This window comes from Mytilus edulis, chromosome 4, assembly GCF_963676685.1.
Source record: "Mytilus edulis chromosome 4, xbMytEdul2.2, whole genome shotgun sequence".
NCBI lineage: Eukaryota > Metazoa > Mollusca > Bivalvia > Mytilida > Mytilidae > Mytilus > Mytilus edulis.
In genome coordinates this window covers 60,326,222-60,345,679 of record NC_092347.1, presented here as the reverse complement: position 1 = coordinate 60,345,679, position 19,458 = coordinate 60,326,222, and the positions used below count along the sequence as shown (strand labels likewise).

Below are 19,458 nucleotides of genomic sequence, written 5' to 3'. Positions count from 1 at the left end.
TACCTATGAGGCAGGGGAGGCAACTGCCCTGAATTTTCTACACCAAATTTTTTTTGGGAAGTAATAAAATGAAAATTGACAATGTGTTCACTAAGAACTTGAATTTATATTATAAACAACACAAGTTTACAGTTTTAACAATGTTATTATGATACGTGATATATCTGTCATTTTCCGAATTTTTGATCGAAAGATTCAGTATTTGGGTTTTCGTGTGGCCGTCCGTCTGTTATTCAGTATTCGTACGAGAACACATATAAAAATTTGCTAGCGACAATTGTGAATAAAACTTAACTATTTACATTTATTTAGGGGCTCAATTAAGCAGAGGAAGTTCCCTTTGTATTGTGAATCTTTTATGATATCGAAAATTCGTTACCGGCTGAATCAGCTGTTGGGTCATTTTTTTTAACGTCTCCCGATCGTACGAGAACATTTTGGTCAATGCTTTAGTATTTAAACACTCCCATTCGTTGTAGCAGGGACTTTATATACTACATGTAAGTATATACTAGTATAGAAAGTCCTTAGTTGTAGTTGTTGTAGTTGTATACATGTTTGTTCAGCTTTCAACAATATTGAAATTCAAGGTCCTCGATAAAAAAAAAATATCTTGCGTTCTATGTTTTTTTTTAACTTACCAGTTTGATTTCTAACAAAAATATCTCTAAATACAGATAATAATTGTTTGCATAAAAATTGCTTTCAGGATCTAGCAATACTGATGTGTCTTTAAGAAAGCCAAGAAATCGAAGGAAAATGGGTGATTTTTAGCCATATTTGAGAAAAAATCCGCGGTCACAATGTATTTAATTAAATAATAATTAAAGGTCAAGAACGGCCTTCAAGACGGAGCCTAAGCTCACCCCGAACAACAATCTCAGCATGTTTTTGCATAAAAATTGCTTCCAGGTTCAAACAATTCTGATGTTTCTTAGAGTAAGAAAATCGAAGGAAAACGGGTCATTTTTAGACATTTTTACTGTGATGTCTGTTGTAATGTATTTAATAGGCTTGGACTATTACAGATTCACATGAGAACACATACAGGTAATACACCGCATAACTGTTATGTTTGTTGTAAACGGTTTAGTCGGCTTTCTGGTTTACAAAGACACATGAGAATACATACAGGTGATAAACCTCATGACTGTGATGTATGTGGTAAACGGTTTAAACGGCTTTCTGGTTTACAAAGACACATGAGAATACATACAGGTGATAAACCTCATGACTGTGATGTATGTGGTAAACGGTTTTGTCGGCTTTCTGGTTTACAAAGACACATGAGAATACATACAGGTGATAAACCTCATGACTGTGATGTATGTGGTAAACGGTTTAGTCGGCTTTCTGGTTTACAAAGACACATGAGAATACATACAGGTGATAACCCTTACGACTGTGATGTATGTTGTAAAGGATTTATTTAAAGATAAGTTACAGAATCACATGAGAACACACACAGGTAATAAATTTCATGTAAACGGTTTAGTCGGCTTGCTGGTTTACAAAGACACACGAGAATACATACAGGTGATAAACTGTGATTTATGTGGTAAAGGGCCAGTTTATTCAAAAGAGTAATTTAAGAAATAACTGATGCAAGCTATACTTTATTGTAGTTTTAACATGGGTAGGTAATATTATATTCGTGATTATTTTTGCCCTTGCTATAGTGAGGGCTAAAATTACACGACCATAATGCCTAACCATGTTAAAACTACAATAAAGTATAGCTTTCATCAATCATTTCTATTCTGATAAGGGAAATTACGGTAATTTCTATGTCCGATGTGTATAAGGGTAAAGCGATTGTGTAGGCTCTTCCATGAACCTCCCTTTTTTTGTTTGTAATGAAGCAAACGGCTGGCATCGTGATTTTTCGGAGGGAGGAGTTTGAACAGCCAGCATGAACGGTTGTCGTATCTATGTCAAATATGTCAATTTTGGAATGCAACACATTTTACAGTCATAATAAATAAATTAGTAACAACATGTGCATCATTTAAGAGTTTGGAAGTGGTTTTTAATGAAATATATTAAATGCCAATTTGATTAAATTCATTATTCTGCAGAAGTCAATATACGCATGTGCAAAAAAAAATTATTGGATTGAGAGCATGGGTTTATTCATAATTGCGAAAGTAGCACGTCATATTAAATTTACAGATACACATGAGAACCCATACAGGTGATAAAACTCATGACTGATTTATGTGGTAAAGGGTTTATTAAAAAGAATAATTAACAGATACACATGAGAACCCATACAGGCGATAAACTGTATGACTGTGGTGAATGTAGTGAAGAGTTAAGTCAAAAAAGTAATTTACTGAATCATAATAAAACACATTCAACCGACAAAAAGTAATCTGTAATGTATGTGGTAACGGATTTAGTAGGCTTGGACTATTACAGATTCACATGAGAACCCATACAGGTGATAAACCATATAACTGTTGGTGACTGTGGTAAAGGGTTTAGTCGGCTTGGACTATTACAGATTCACATGAGAACCCATACAGGTGATAAACCATATAAATGTTGGTGACTGTGGTAAAGGGTTTAGTCGGCTTGGACTATTACAGATTCACATGAGAACCCATACAGGTGATAAACCATATAAATGTTGGTGACTGTGGTAAAGGGTTTAGTCGGCTTGGACTATTACAGATTCACATGAGAACCCATACAGGTGATAAACCATATAACTGTTGGTTACTGTGGTAATAGTCGGCTTTCTTGTTTACAGATTCACATGAGAACCCGTACAGGTGATAAACCATATAAATGTTGGTGACTGTGGTAAAGGGTTTAGTCGGCTTGGACTATTACAAATTCACATGAGAACCCATACAGGTGATAAACCATATACATGTTGGTGACTGTGGTAAAGGGTTTAGTCGGCTTTCTTGTTTACAGATTCACATGAGAACACATTCTGCCGGTAAACCTCATGACTGTGATGTATGTCAGTGGCGTTTCCGGGATATTTGAAAGAGGGAACGTAGAGTACAATCTTTTGCCGAGTAGAGCGGGGCGAAAAAATATTTGAACTTTTTTGGGTAAAAAACATAAAATAATTGTGAAATGCACTAATGTCACGGTTCCTGACTTGAAGCATGTAAATTTTATGGTTAAAGTGTCAGGGTTTGATATTTTGTTTGCCGAATTCTCTCCATTAATTGTCTATGGTATGTTAAAATGATTTGATCGATCTAACCAGCAGAAGAACAATAACGAGAAATTCCAAATTCTAGGGTAAAAGGCGTTACTTTACATTTCAATAGTTCGAGGCCAGGATTTTATGACCGGGAGGCGTAATTCCGGTTGCCCTGGTATAGGGGCCATGCGGAAGGTTAGAAGCTCCTGGATTTCAACAATTTAGCATTAAATTATGAAGTATTATAACAGACTCCATGATAGACAAATTGGTGAAAATAGTCTGCCTTCGGATCATCCAAATCATGTATAATGGATTAAAATGTGGATATCAAATATTTATAAGAAATTGTAAATTCAGTTAAACAGTTAAAAGGGTATATGAAATGGGCATGAAAAATGAAAAAGAAATCTTTAACGATAGCTTTTTCTGAATTTTTTATATATATATATATATATATACTAGTACCCGTTTTGTTAAAAATACACCTTTTCACTGTTTTGGTCTTTTGGAAAATGTTGCTTGTGCTGTATTTCGACCCCTTAACAAAGAAATTTGTTTTGCAGGCAACGCATAAAAAGTGCGGTTTTTATCCAACACATCATAGGTTTAAACGTTGTTTTCAATGTAGTAGATATAAAAAAAATATGTGGTACGAGTGCCAATGATACAACTCTCCATCCAAATCACAATCTATAAAAGTAAACCATTATAGGTCAAAATAAAGTCTTCAACATGGAGCCTTGGATCACACCGAACAACAAGATACAAAGGGCCCCAAAAATAGCTAGTGTTAAACCATTCAAACGGGAAAACCAACGGTCTAAACTATATATAAAACGAGAAACGAGAAAAACTTATGAACCACATCATCAAACGACAACTACTGAAAATTAGATTCCTGACTTAGGACAGGTGCAAACAATTGCACTTACTTTACGCACGGTATTGCGTCGCAAGACGTAACATGTATAATTGGCAATTTTGACGTTATGTACGTTGACGTTTTCTTATTAAAAGTGATTTGCGCATCAATTTTTCAGAAACTATTGCGGAGTACCTTCTCGACCGATTTTGACCAAATAAATACCATAAAAAGACGAACTGTTTCAAGTTTTATAATTTTTTAGGGTATTGCTTTCGCAAGTACCGTTCTTATTTTTTTAATGTGGTGAAACAAATGCAAATTTTTACTATCTTATTTTGGTTATAATGCATATAGCAATCTTTCCAAATAAAAATCTTTGTGTTGATTTCATCTCAAAATGAAAACTAGCCTGAATAATATTTTTACCAAATAAACAAAAACACTTTAAACATTTTTACATCTTATGGTATTTATTTCAAAAAAATCGGTCTGATAATAACTTAGACCGTTGCACCTCGGATTCTAATCTATAGCGGTGTTTTTATTTTTGTAACTTCTAGTCTTATCCAAACATCTGTTATCGAGTAACATCTTATATAAATATTATTATCTACTGGTAACAGAAAAAAAAATCCATTTACATGTATTTTATTTTATTGCTCTGTGGAAATGGATTCAATGATGTCTAAATGTAGTTCTTCGGGGATGGATATCATATTACCCGCATCAACTTCACTGCATAAGTGTAGAACAGCAACAGTGTGACAAATTGCAATTTTCCTAGGCACTAACTTATATAAAAATGGCTTTTTCCGAACACGATTGTAATATAGTCCTTTGATAACAGTTGCCCCTGATTGAAAAGTGCATCCCCACGAATCTGTAGTTTCTTTTTCTATTTTAAATGGCTCAACTGTAACTTTCATCAAGTAGTACTCATAATCTGGATCATCTGCGAGCACTGCTATAACAGATTTTTTGGAAATGAGGTCAGCACTTAGTCTACATGTATCAGAGTCGGAACTGTTATCTTCCGTACAATCATCGTTAATTGGATTTGAACATATCATTGTCGTTTTTCGGAACTGTCCAATATAAGAAACATTTTCACAGTCAGTCTTTGACATCACCAATGATGCATTTTTCACATTCGTAACAAGACAAGTCTCTGGTTGTAAGTTCACCAACACCGTTCTCTGTTAATATTTGATGTATTTGTCTATTTTTTGCGATAGGTTTGAAGTTTTTAGCATTGTCCCTCGGAATAGATTCCACATACCGGAAAACACGACGTTTGTAACAACTTTTTTTACTTTTTGGCTGTTGAAGATTTTTTTCCGCAAATGTAAAAAAATCTTTTGCATTTTGTATATGTGTTTTTCCGCGCAGGACAGCATAATCCGCTTGATGCTTTAGGAATCCCCCGGCTGCATCCTGTGGACCTTTTGCATGAGATGTTTCAAAGAAATTCCTAATTAGTTTTGAATATCCTAATTCGGACTCCGCAACAAAGCTTACGTCCCCCATACAGTTTCTACTTTTGTACTGACTTGAACAGCCATCAGTAAATTCGTGCATGACTGTAATGTCGGCAGAAATTGATTTGAGGTAGTCTGAGATTAATTTTTGACAGTGAAATGTGAAATGTCTGTCGTGTTGATAGTCCAGACTAATGACAAAAAACTGCTCAGACACAATAACTGGAGAGTTAACTGTACTGTCGACACCATCTAGTTATAAAATTGCATGTCGTGTCAAAATAGTTACATGTATCGATACCTCTGTTTTTTGGAAATATGACGACTGAAGTTCTGTGCGATCGGAACACCTATAATTTTCAGAGTAATCGTGTAAACATACGGCGTGTCCAAGTGGAAGATTTTGATTTATATTTTTGTATTGGGAGTTTTGCCAATTAGCCCTCATTTGATGCGCTGGAAAATTTTCCAAGAGTTTGATGAAATATTCAAAAAGTGAGCCGGGCTTTGTGACTTGTTTCACAAGTTGAATTTTACTTATTGTTTTCCCGCCTTTAACATTGCTTTTCAGGTACTCATATTTCTCCCAGTTTACATCTTTAGCATTGGAGGATTTTTCCAATTCTTCATTTAAAAACATTAACTTTGAAACACCACAGTTTTGACAATTACGCGTAAGACAGTCATGCGTCACTGTATTGCACAGTGTTTTATTTGAAATCTCATAAATATTTTCAAAAACTGCAAATTTTTCTTTGTCGTACTCTGCATGAAGTTTGAGAATTGTTTTTCGAAGCTCCATACATTTTTTGAACACTATCTTAACCTCTACATGCATGCGGCAACAGCAAGTATTTCTGTCTTTAGGGCGAACCGGAGATACAAAAAATGGCTTGTAACTTTCGAAAAGTCTTTGACACATCGTAATTTCTGGGTATTTATTCTTAAATGCTAAATAAATCTCTGTTTGTGTTTTTTCTAAAATTTGTATAGAATGGGAAACATATTCTTTAGGAGCTATTTTCGTGCGTTTGATATCACTTTTGTTTCCAGTTGTCCTGGAATTCTCCGGTGAGGTCCAAAATTCATACGCCAACTTTTTTGTATTATCAGATGTAGCATCTGTTCTAGTGCGTCGTTTTGTAAGTTCAAAGCACGATTTTTCGGATTTTAAAACACTTGTACGAATTCTTTCACCTCCTGACAATCTACGAGCTTGCAAACCAAGCTTTCTTGCAGCTTTACTTTTCTTCTTGTTACTTGAAATATTTTCACCACTGACAGAGGCTGATAAAATATTCATAACAGTTAAAGATTCCGTACTTCTTTTATGCTTCTTTTCTTGTATAAAAGTTTTTATGTTACTCACAATTTGTTCTGACACGCAGCTAATTTTTCTCTTTAGAGAAGTGATTTTCTGGGCAGTCGGTGACTTAGAAGACATATAATGGTTTAATACGACTACTCGGTCATCAGGAGTTTTTGGCAGGGCATTTCTTAATTTATGTATTGCTCTTGACTTTTTCATTTTACACATTAGCACCGTACTTTCAGTTTGGCTATGCTCGTCTGAACCGGTATTCAGTAATCTGTTTCGGTACATTTCTTTGTATGTTCGCTGTTTTTCTCTTTTCTGCTTTAGGTTTGCCCTTTGTCTGCGTTTATAGACAGCTTGGATAGAAGGAGAGTTTTGGACTTTGGTATTGCGTTTGGCTGTCTTATTCTTATTATACTTTTCAGAATTCCTATGGTAGCATTTTAATTTGTGTGATTTTCTACGATATTTCTTTTGTTCTCTGTAAAATTTAGCCTTTTCTGCATTTGAAATTTTGCAAACTTTAACCATGACTGAAAAAATAATGAAAATAAATGAGTTACTGAATGTATAAAATTGTATGATGACCGATTCTTCAAGTTAAGGGAACTTTTTTTTAAAGGCCGGATATTTGACTTGGTTTTTTTTTGGGGGGGGGGGGGGGGGGCATTTTATTTGGTATACAGGAAAGCATTTTGACCGCAGTTCATAAGAGGAAAAATATTTTTTTTATTTGTATTTAATTATTTGGTGAGACTATAATAATCAGGTGCAAAAATCGTTTGCTTTTAGATTTGCGTGAAATAGCTTTTGTCTACATTGGAAATATTCCTATCCGTGTCTGTAAAGGGAGCGTGTGTGTGTTTTTCGTTTGTTTTTTTGTATATTTTTTTTGTAATTTGAGTAAGACCTAATTTTGAATGAATATTCCTTGGCATGATTTTAACTGCCTAGACGGAATAGTGTGTATTCGTATAAAAGACGCCACTGTGCAGAAACGTCGAAATGACGCCCTTGGACATAATGGCTAGACATAGGAAATGCTTTCTAAAAAAAGTTGAAAAGTCATGATGTTTGTGTAAATACCCGATTCATTTGACCATTGTTATGAACTTATAGTCTTTATCTTTTAAATATGATAACATTACATTTTAAGTGCACTTTTTTAAATTTATATCACATATTTCGAATAAGGAATTGAAACAAATGACGTTTGGACATAGTGGCTAGACATGCGATATATTAAAATTCTGCTTCATGAAATAGGTTTTTTTACATTTGAAACTTTGAAAGTGCTTATTTATTTTCTGAACTTTCTATTGAGTATAGTTTTTATATGACTTTATTATATTATAGTGAAAATATTGGTATTCAAAATTTCGTTAACTTACCTTATAACATAAAAAGACAGGTTTCTCTGCTGAATATTTCGTTAAACGCTTGCTTCAAATTTCAGCCAACGCCAAAAAAACGGGTATGACGTCAGAAAATAAATCTAGTAGGAGGTTGATGCACCAATTTTCGCTGATTTTATAGGCAAGTTTCAACGAAACAGAAAAATGCATTTTATTCAATCTAAAAATGTTACGCCGGACAAGCGATTTTTAACGTCAAAGTGCATTTTGAGTGATCGATATGATAAATTTATGGTACGAAAATTAAAAGAAATAAGTAAAAATAAGTAAAGCAAGACAAGGCCTTTCTGTAGAGTGGGGGGCCCATATTCGCCGGGGACACAATTTCGCCGTTTTATGATTTTGAGGTGTAAACACTTCAAAGGATGGCTGAAATGGAAGAAATATGCCAATAAATTATAATTTTATAACAATTATGATTATTTTTAAAACTTAAACAAAATTACGGCACTTACTGCAAAAGATCGAAAAACGGACAACGATTTTTGGTCAATTTCCTGAATGAAAAACAGGATTTTCATAGATTTTTTTCTTAGCATTTTTTTGACTGATTGGCCTAAATTTCTGTTTTTTACACCTTTGAAATGTCTGCTGTTCATCTATAATGAAATTTATTTGATAAATATTATATAAAGCTGCAGTTATTTGGTTTTAAATAGATGTGTAAAAACGGCGAATATGTGTCCACCATTGACAAAACTTCAGGAAATTTCAAACACCTTTTAATCTAACTTTACAGATGATTATTTTCAAACAAACATGTTTTCAAGCTTAGGATTGTTTTGCATTTGAAGTTATCTTCATATAGAAATATCAGTATACTTCAAAAACATATAGACCTGAACATAAACTGTAGAAAACATGGAAAGATATGGCGAAAATGAGCACCCCACTCTAGATATATTCATGTTGGTGGATTTTGTTTGTATAGTAGAATGGTTGCTGTTTTAAAATCATAAAATAACGCAATTTCAATCCGAACGCACTATTTGGGTTTAAACGTTTAAATGGTACCAAACATTCACCCTTATCTGAAACAATAGTGTAACATTGTATTTATAAAAACCCTTTCTAGATAGTCAAATATGACCCTTCCCAATGCTTTCATACTAAGAAAGTCCCTGTCTATTGCAAGGTGGAAAAAACATAACCCCATTTCAGACAATTCAGCAATGTAATCCCGTTTGTCGGAACATACTCGCCCCGGTATTATATATGTAGGGAGTATCCACCGGTAGATGTATAATGGCCATTGGGGAAGCCTTAGTCACACGAAACAACCATTAATTTTCATGTACATATTTACTTACCGTTTTGGTTATTTAAAAATGTTGTCCAAGTAACCCATCGAATGGGGGGATCAGTATAAAAAGAAATCAGAGTATGTGTTTAATTAATGAATATGACGAATTCACTAGTTACGTCCTTGTTGTGATGAATTGCCATATTCAATAAAATATAACGGCAGATGACGATATTCTTATGCCCCACCTACGATAGTAGAGGGGCATTATGTTTTCTTGTATGTGCGTCCGTTCGTCCGTCCGTCCGTCTGTTTGTTCGTTCGTCTGTCCCGCTTCAGGTTAAAGTTTTTGGTCGAGGTAGTTTTTGATGAAGTTGAAGTCCAATCAACCTGGAACTTAGTATACCTGTTCCTTATGATATGATCTTTCTAATTTTAAAGCCAAATTAGAGTTCTGACCCAAATTTCACGGTCCACTGAACATAGAAAATGATAGTGCGAGTGGGGCATCTGTGTACTGGGGACACATTCTTGTTTTTTTTTTATTTTGAAAAGTCGTACGCCCATTACACCCTTACCTGGACCCATCCCTGTCCGCCACTGAATCCTTAAAATTGAAAATATCAACTTCTTTTCATACTTAAGCAAGGATTTGTATAGTGACACTATACCTGACTATAAAAGCGCGGACCATTAAATACTGAATTTGTAATAGCAGTTAAAGATTCGTGTGAATATAATTAGATATATTGGGAAATTGAATAATTATATTTTGGATAGTGCCAGAAGTCCATTACTGGTCTAGTAATGGACTTCTGATAGTACATATCTAGTATTTGTTTTTGGAGAACTCGATTGTTTAGTGCGCCAAATCTTTCCAATGAAGTCTCCCCGTCACCTCCATTCTGTTGTAGGGTATACGGAACGATTTAATATTTTTCTTCAAGACATTCAGAAACAAAATTTCACACAGACCATGATTATAAATTTGCAAACGACGTAAAATCATAAAAATTCCCTTTTTAACTATTTTCACAGATATTATTCAACATTTGTGTGTTTTTATTTTAGGTCATCCCTTTAAATGGATCCGTCCAAATTACCCTAATGGCGACATCCACAGTGTACTGCAGAGCCGGTCACTTTCTCACAAAGAGTCGATTGTTATCTCTTAGATTACACAGAACCATGTCAAGTTTATTGATAGAAGATCCAAAGTATTCGTGGCTTAAAGATTTAGGACTGTCAGCTCAAAATAATGGCGTATTTTATGGAAAATGGGTAGGATCAGGCGAGGTATGCAGATTTTGATCAAGAATTTTTACTTTATAAAAATATTGATTTCTCATGTTAAGTACAACACATATAATTAAGGGAATTGTTGCAACATTTAGCATACCCATACTGTTTATTAAAATGCAAGCAGGTACCACAAAACATAGTCGTAGGTGTGTATCGTATCAACCGATTTCATTGGTGGATTCAAGGTCACTCAATACGTAACAGCTGATTTAGCAGAAATTATCTGAACAATTTTGTCTTTTGTTAGGAGTAACATTTTTGGTTATGATGATGTATTAGTTTTCCACAAAATTATTTAATGCACTTATATTTTTTTCAAAAAGAAAAAAACCTTACCAGAGTGTTGAGGGTGTACAAGGGTACTGTCACAGCAATTTTATCTTTTTGTTAGTAGTAACTTAGTACATGGAAGTATTATATTGACAGGAGCTCCAACAAACCGACTTCAAACGTTTATAGTGCGATGCCGCAAAATCGTTAAGTATTTGTTAATTAATTTGACATCTTTCAATTAGCTGTATCGATGCATGGGTTCAACGATGTTTTCGGGATACTCGTAATTACGGAATTAACCGAAGTAACCGGATGTTATACATAATTGTCAAGGATATGACATTTAACGACCATGCCAATATTTGACAGTTGACAATTTATAGTTTTTAGGTTTTCTATGTTAATAAACTATCAACATTTACAAATATTTCACTAATCAATATGGACATGCACGATTTTGATGATGAAGAATTTGAAAAAATTATCGGAGAAGAAATTGAAGAGTTTTATTGCTTTTGTAAATCTGAAACATGTTCAATAGAAAAGATGATTTCGTGTGAAGGACCCGACTGCAAAACAAAATTTTTCCACCACAGTTCCGCCATATCAGTTTACTGAAAAAAAAGTAATGCTATTCTTCATTTGATTCAGTTGTAGTAAAAAATTAACCATCCCCCTTTTGCGCTACCAATGTGAAACAAAATCATTACTGACAACTTACTGATTAATTTCAAACAGATGCCATATGATCCCCCCCCCCCCCCCAAAAAAAAAAACAGAAAAAAAAACATAATCGTTTGAATAGACATAATTTTCAATCGCAAATATCTATTTATTCTTTAAATTTGCTTATTTGTTTCTCTGTTATTTGTTTTGTCCATAATCAGGCCAATAGAATTTTTTTCATATATGAAATGGATTTGCTAAAATATGTTTAAGGCTGCAAGGTGACCTATAGTTGAAAACTTCTGTTTCATTTGATCTCTGGTGGAGAGTAGCCTTATTGGCAATCATATCTTCTTATTTTTATATTGAATTATAATAAATGTCTTGTGTAAGGAAACAAATAGTTGTAATCTGCATGTATAATTGAGGTTTACTGCTAACAAATCACTTGTTGAATTGTTTACTGAAAGTCCGGTGTCAAATGTTTCATTCATTTCAACAAAAAGAAAATTTTATAAATTTCCCAAAGCAAATCCGTCAGACACCAGAGCAATCTCGGACCAGGTTGAATTTAAAAAAAAAGAAGGTGTACATGTAATCTGTGTTTTAACTTGTTACATACTAGAGACAATCACGGGCGTATAATTATCCACCTCTTAGTGCTTAAAACAATTTCTATAAATATGTTAAGTTACATTTTACGATCGAGAAACTATTAATATTTGTGTTTCACTCGATTAAAATTTACAATCTTTAACTAAAAATTTGAGTTATCAGGCGCCATCAGGCACACTACACGGACATCAAATTATTTTCTGCAAACACTCTACTTCAGAGTCATGTAATCTGCATAATCCGATATTTCCCGATTTCCTAGTTCTAGTGATAAAAACATATTAGACAAAACAAAAAATAATCTTATCTTCTTTCCAAATACAGTTATTTTTCTTTTGTCATTCTGTTAAATATGGACCGATTTTTAAGATTGTTTCAGCTGTAGTCTTTAATTATTGAATAGAAACAGGTGTCGTTATTCATGTAGCGATTCGCAATTAGCCACGGGAGTTTCCGTGTTTATTTACATTGGTAGGTAGATTAGACCCTCGATAACAGATCACGTGATAAGATCAGTTTCTGTAAACTACACACGCGAGGGCGGCATCGCAGATACCCCACAAAGGAGTTATCACATACTTGACATACTGAGTCGGAACCTTTTATTTTCCTAAAGATATCAGTGGGGTGCGAATGTGCTAATTTTTCGTTGGAGTTCCTGTCAATATAATACTTCCATGCTTAGTAGTAGTTTGTACAAAACTTGGACAGAAGCTTCCTACAATCAAAAGAAAATATTGAGAGGAATATTTTTATTATTTTTTTTCCTCATTTTTATTGAGACTGCGATTAACAGTGAAAGTAGGCGAGACAGGGTTATGTGGAACCCTTACAAATTTTGGTTATGATGATGTATTAGTTTTCCACAAAATTGTGTAATGCACTTATGGTGTTTTGCAACCAGGGGTTAAAAAATATTGTAACAGATAACTAGCCCAGGACTTATTGGCAGCAGGATTTTACTAGCCCTGTTCGAAGAACTGCTAGCCCATCAAAATTGACCTGCTAGCCCATGTATGCCTTTCAAATCAGAGTTTGCTGCATAATACATGGTGGGTGTCATGTTTTGAAGGGGACATTATACACCGTTTTAAACTAGTTTATTTTCTGGCAGAGAAAACATGTTTATTGGTTTAATCGTGTGAAACAAGTGGTTTAATAATTATATTTGTTGTCCACACATACAAGGGAGACCTTTTATTGGCGTGCTCGGGAAAACACTGGCAATATTCGCAGAACATGGTCTTGGAAATTTCATCCTGTCACCACAGCCGACCTTGCCCAGGGGAATCTTTCTGTCCATGTCACTAGATATGTTCTTTTCCGCTTTTCCCGATCGTATTTTACATTTTTCTGGATGAATTTTCAGCCTCAATAGTACCCCCCTTCATCTACCGATTTTTTGCTTTGAAACTGACGAAGTTCCTGGGGTGCCCGTTCTAATATATTTTGAAATATTTTGTTGTATTGTTTCGTGCTCAATAGTTGTCCGACAAGACCAATACACAATAACCGGTACCGTTACTTGAAAATCTCGACAGAAGCAATGTACAATACCCCCTGTTTTGAGAAATCGATTTAGAAAGTGTGAGATATTGCGATCAGTAGATGATACCTGGCTACCCTCAGTTATTTGTTTTATTTTTAAAACATGTAACTGTACAACAGGGTTGCGTTCAATATCGTAGCGGCTACGTAGTGCTACATAGATTTTTTGTCTACTGAACAAATAGCTAGCCTAGCTGCTATCAATATCTATGTAGCAGCTAGGCTAGCTACACGTTCAATAGTCATAAATCTTAGTCCTTAAGCTTAGTAGCAGCTACGAAATTGAACGCAACCCTAGACCTGTACAAACCAGTTCAAATGCTTTGAATCCCGGATGACGTAATTAAAACTGATTGGCTAAGATAGGATAGGGATGAAGGGATTTTCCACTATCTATTTTGGAAACGCCAATAATGTTTTGTTACTAGTCCGTTGGGCATATTGGGTTAACGTTTTGATTGCCCGAGGCGCAAATGATCTAGTCCCGGGCGTCGGGCTAGTGGATTTTTTAACCCCTGGCAACAAGAAAAAACATGAAAATTCCCAACCAATGTGTCAAGGGTAAAGATTTAGTAATAAGGTGGAAATGAATATCATGTGTTTGTAAAACTCCTAATAGGGAACCAGTCCTAGCTTCTTAACATATTCTTGTTGATTACCTAATTATTTCAATTTTTTTTCAGATAGCCACATCTTATTGCCCTACAAACAAAAAGCCAATAGCTACAGTTGTACAGGTAAGATATTAATGAGGGTTGTAATGAGGGTACCTTCATGACGAATAATGGTAAAAATTCTTGCCAAATGATGTTAACAGTAGTTTTTGGTGTATGACGATAAGATATACACTTTCTTTTAGATGATAAAAACATCGACTGATTTAGATGAATCACGTTAATTTTTTTCCAAAATTTATTTTGCATTTTCCTGACAATAACTTGTGTTTAAGTGTATGAATCTCTCTGAAATTATACAAGTTTTCACACCACAAAAGGATTGACTTAAAGGGTTATGGCTCAAACAAATTAGAAATTCTGGGCAAAAAAAGGGGGAAAAACTATTTTTTTTCTGGTTAATGAACAATAAAGACAATTTAAAAGCAGTGTAAGAGAGGTAATTCAATTACATTTGAAAAACAATGTTGTCTATGTTTTGATTTACCTCACTTACACTACTTGTCAAATATGTAAAAAGAAATGTCAGGGTTTGGGCTTTTTGCCAAAAAAAAAGGGGTGGGGGAAGGGGGGTACAATGATTTTTTTTTAGGGGGGGGTCAATAGGCAACAGCATAGTGTATTGCTCAAAAACAAAAAAAGGGGTTAACATGTTTTTTTAATTAATATCATTTAATATTTTAGAGTTCCATCATTTAATATTTTGATAATTAGACTTTTTTAATTGATTGAATTCCTAATTACCAGTATTGTAATTGCATTTCAGGGCAGTCCAGCTGACTATGAGAAAGCCATTGCAGCAACAAAGGAAGCATGGGAAGTCTGGGCAGAGGTACAGTATAGGTTTTTATCATGTTTATATATAAATGTCTGTACTGGTTAGTATTTAACTTGTACAACTTTAGAATTTTACGGAACTGTAACTAGTGTAACTAGTGCGCTATATTTGACAGAAATTACAGGACTTGACAATGAAATAGTTTAATTGTATGATAGAAAAAAATGTATAGATTTTGAGACCAAAACTGTCGCTTTCCAATTGAAGTAGGTATAAGTCTAAGAGTATTATTTTATCAAAATAATTTAAAAAAAATATTCTTCTTCATATTTTCAAATATAAATGAAAAAATAAAATCTTGGCTGTCATGAGTATATACTCCATGTACAAAGTTTGAGATCAAAATACCAAATCCAATATCATGATTGATTGTTTTCTGAGTCTGAGTAAATTAATCCTGCTCGATATTTTGATCACCAAAATGCCAGATATGATATGTAGTTTTAATGCATCAATCTGGTTTGAAAAGCTGGGTAGAAATTGTATGACACTATGTTTACCTTTATAGTTATAGTAGGTTTTGGTATTAAACATTAATTTGGTTTGGTTTAGAGGACATAGTTACATAAGTCACTTTATTTTGATAGGTGCCAGCTCCACAAAGAGGAGAAATTGTTAGACAAATGGGCGAGGCATTGAGGGAAAAGAAGACCATCTTGGGAAAATTGGTAAGTCATTCTTAATTATGTTTGTCAGAATGAACAAATCAACTTGAGATTCAGGAATATTTTAAAAAGTCATAATGTTTGGTGTAGAAAGGTGAAATGAAAAGAAAGATTTTTTAAATCACCTTGACAATTCTTATGCTGATACTTCTGTTCCTTGTTATTTAAAAAGCATCAATGACCTGTTTTGTATATAGATATACAAGAACATATATGAATTAAAGGAGATTTGGGTTAAAAAGAAATGCAACAGAAATTCAACAAAAAGGCATGTACATTGAAATAAACATCAAAATAATACAAATAGTCTAAATCTTATGATGGACAAAATAATCTTACAAATACTCACTTTGTGGAATATACATGTATAATCACTGGAACAGGCATACATGAGACGATGATATACACAATGATACAAATTCACTTTAACCCAATAGAACCACTTGATACGCTAATAAAGCTTCCTTTAAAAAATAAGAAAAAGCAAACAAAATACATCCAAATAAGAAGTAAATGTCAAATTTTCAATTTTGATAAAAGGAGATAACCCAAAGTAACACCAAGATGAAAAGACAAACTACACATTTATACAAACTCGAGTCATTAAATATATATTTTAATAAGAGCTGCATTGTACTAAGTAGGGTCTGGTTAGTTCATTGTTAAACATGCTTGTTTAATATGTACTTATTGTGATATTTTTTTACTTATATGCATTTACATGTACCTGTTTACATTTTCAAATATTAGCCATAGTGTTTACATACTATTTTGCTTTCACAGCAAATGGGATAAATTACTATTATAAAGATCATCTGTCAGAATTTAGTCAATTCTAGGTGATAAATTCTCTATTACCTTTTATTTCAATTTCTATTTTTTTTCCTTAACATAATGTGGATACGTACAAAGAGAGACAACTCTTATCTTCAAAATTTTCCATGTACAACCCTTACATTATCAAACCAAAAATTATTAAGTTGCTTTCATCCTTATTTTCTCATTTTATTATTAAACACAACTGATATATTGAAACTACATTGTATCTAATAAGAATTAAGCCTCTGATATAATAAGGATTAATGGATTTGAAATTTATTCATATAGTTTTTCGTACATAAATGACAGTGCATCATAAGGCTCTAAAGGCTGGTTGGTATAAATATACATGTTAATTGAATGCTTATGTTTAAAATTGTAATATATTGTATTTCATGTATATGTACCAAGTTGTATTTTAAAATAAAGATATCTATCTATCTCACATCATGAGGCAAGAAATACATAGAGAGGACCCTGAGTCTTTTTCATGTTTAAGGCTGAATTCAACACAGAAGATTGAAGTTAATAAATAAGCAAGACATTTCTAAACGCACAAACACAAGGGAAAAGAACTCAAACCAAGAAGCAACTACAACCACAATTTCTTACCTCAATACTCAAATCTAGATTATTCGTAAAATTGATTTAAATAAAATACAAAACAAAATAGTATTAAGTTGAACAGTTATGAAGAGGTATTGATACATCACTGGGTCGATGCCAATGCTGTTGGTTGTATATCCCCCATGGTATCACCAGCCCAGTAGTCATCACTTCAGTGTTGACATGTATATCAATTATATGGTCATTATTATAAATTTCCTGTTACAAAACTTTTTCTAAAAAATTAAGGATTTTCTTATACCAACAAAAGATTACCTTAGCCGTATTTGGCACAACTTTTTTGGAATTTTGGGTCCTCAATGCTCTGCAACTTTGTACTTGTTTGGGTTTTAAACTATTTTGATCTGATCGTCACTGATGAGTCTTATATAGACGAAACGCGCGTCTGGCGTTTTTAATTATAATCATGGTACCTTTGATAAAATTGAGAAAGGAAATGGGGAATGTGTCAAAGCGACAACAACCCGACCATAGAGCAGACAACAGCTGAAGGCCACCAATGGGTCTTCAATGTAGCGAGAAACTCCCGCACCCGTAGGCGTCCTTCAGCTGGCCCCTTAAAAAATATGTATACTAGTACAGTGACAATGGACGTCATACTAAACTCCGAATTATACTCAAGAAACTAAAATTAAAAATCTCAAGACTAACAAAGGCCAGAGGCTCCTGACTTGGGACAGGTGCAAAATTGCGGCAGGGTTAAAGATGTTTATGAGATCTCAACCCTCCCCCTATACCTCTAGCCAATGTAGAAAAGTAAACACATAACAATAACTATTATCATTGTTCTTAGTATTACATAACTCACTTTCCATAGTTAAAAATCAAGTATTATGAGTATTGATGGAGAGTAAATTGGGATGATATATTTAACTTCTAAAATAATTATTATTTTTTTAGTAAAAAATTTGGTAGGAGTGCCAAAATTTGGTAGAATTTTAATTAAGAGTCAGGTAGAATGTCTCCATTGCAGGTGTCATCATGCCATGATATACTATTGAACTGGTACTTCAAATTTGCTTTTCTTGTAGGAGTCTTTAGAAATGGGTAAAATTTTAGCTGAGGGCGAGGGTGAAGTACAAGAGTATATTGATATTGCTGACTATGCTGTAGGACTGTCCAGAATGTTTTCAGGAAATGTCTTTCCATCAGAGCGTTAGTATTTTATAATATATTATTCTGCAATTTCATACATGAACAAAAGATAATTCCAAAACTTAATTCCAAGAAACAAATACACCAATGATAAAAAAAAGAGATAAAATCTTGCCTAAACCAAGTGTCAGTAAAAATAACGGAAACAATTTACATTTGTGTACATGATTTTATAGCAGTTTTCATTGTCCATTGTGTTGTTGGAAATAATTATCTGCTCAATCATATTTAGTCTTTTATTCAATAAAATATTGTTTACAATTTTTCTGTCTCATTTTAGGACCTGGACATATGCTGATAGAACAGTGGAATCCGCTGGGAATTGTGGGTATTATAACAGCTTTTAACTTCCCTGTAGCAGTGTATGGGTGGAATTCATCAATATCATTGATCTGTGGAAATTGTTGTTTATGGTAACCCAATTATTTGAAATATTTAAGGCCAAAATAAAAAGATTGTATGTTTGCCCAAACACGACCGACCCAAAATAAACCCGCCGACTCAAATTCTTTTTTTGACGTTTTTTGGAAGAATTTTTTTTTTCGGATTTATATTGGGTCCGCTCCGTCATCGTACAAAACTTAATGTTTGTCGTCTTTGCGTTTGAAAGTAACTGTGAATAAGATTAAAAGAAAGCGTATAAAAGACGCAGTTAATCGATATTCGATGTTCTCTGTTTTTATCTTCTGATTTAACGAACGTAAAGAAGTAAAACATGTGAAGTGGCACAGTTTTTTTACGCTGTAGTTGTTTGTACTACCAAACCCTTAGCTATATGCTTAATGTTAATT

At 33.6% G+C, this 19,458-nt stretch overlaps 2 protein-coding genes across 2 annotated transcripts in view; one reads left to right on the top strand and one right to left on the bottom strand.

Annotated features, from left to right (window-relative positions):
* Positions 1-4,668: 4,668 nt before the first annotated feature.
* Positions 4,669-8,464, bottom strand: LOC139520122 (uncharacterized). The gene is made up of 2 exons (XM_071312586.1): positions 8,219-8,464; positions 4,669-7,360 (listed from the first exon to the last, which is right to left on the bottom strand). Exon 2 carries the CDS (start codon positions 7,356-7,358, stop codon positions 5,769-5,771), a length of 1,590 nt encoding a protein of 529 aa, XP_071168687.1. The 5' UTR covers positions 7,359-7,360; positions 8,219-8,464; the 3' UTR covers positions 4,669-5,768.
* Positions 8,465-10,559: 2,095 nt separating this feature from the next.
* Positions 10,560-19,458, top strand: part of LOC139521934 (alpha-aminoadipic semialdehyde dehydrogenase-like) — a 29,834-nt gene continuing 20,935 nt past the window's right edge. Inside the window, exons 1-6 of the mRNA XM_071315695.1 lie at positions 10,560-10,781; positions 14,573-14,626; positions 15,330-15,395; positions 15,989-16,069; positions 18,544-18,667; positions 18,948-19,080. Coding sequence (XP_071171796.1) covers positions 10,593-10,781; positions 14,573-14,626; positions 15,330-15,395; positions 15,989-16,069; positions 18,544-18,667; positions 18,948-19,080 — 647 coding nt within the window. The 5' untranslated portion in view covers positions 10,560-10,592. The remainder of the gene's footprint in view (positions 10,782-14,572; positions 14,627-15,329; positions 15,396-15,988; positions 16,070-18,543; positions 18,668-18,947; positions 19,081-19,458) is intronic.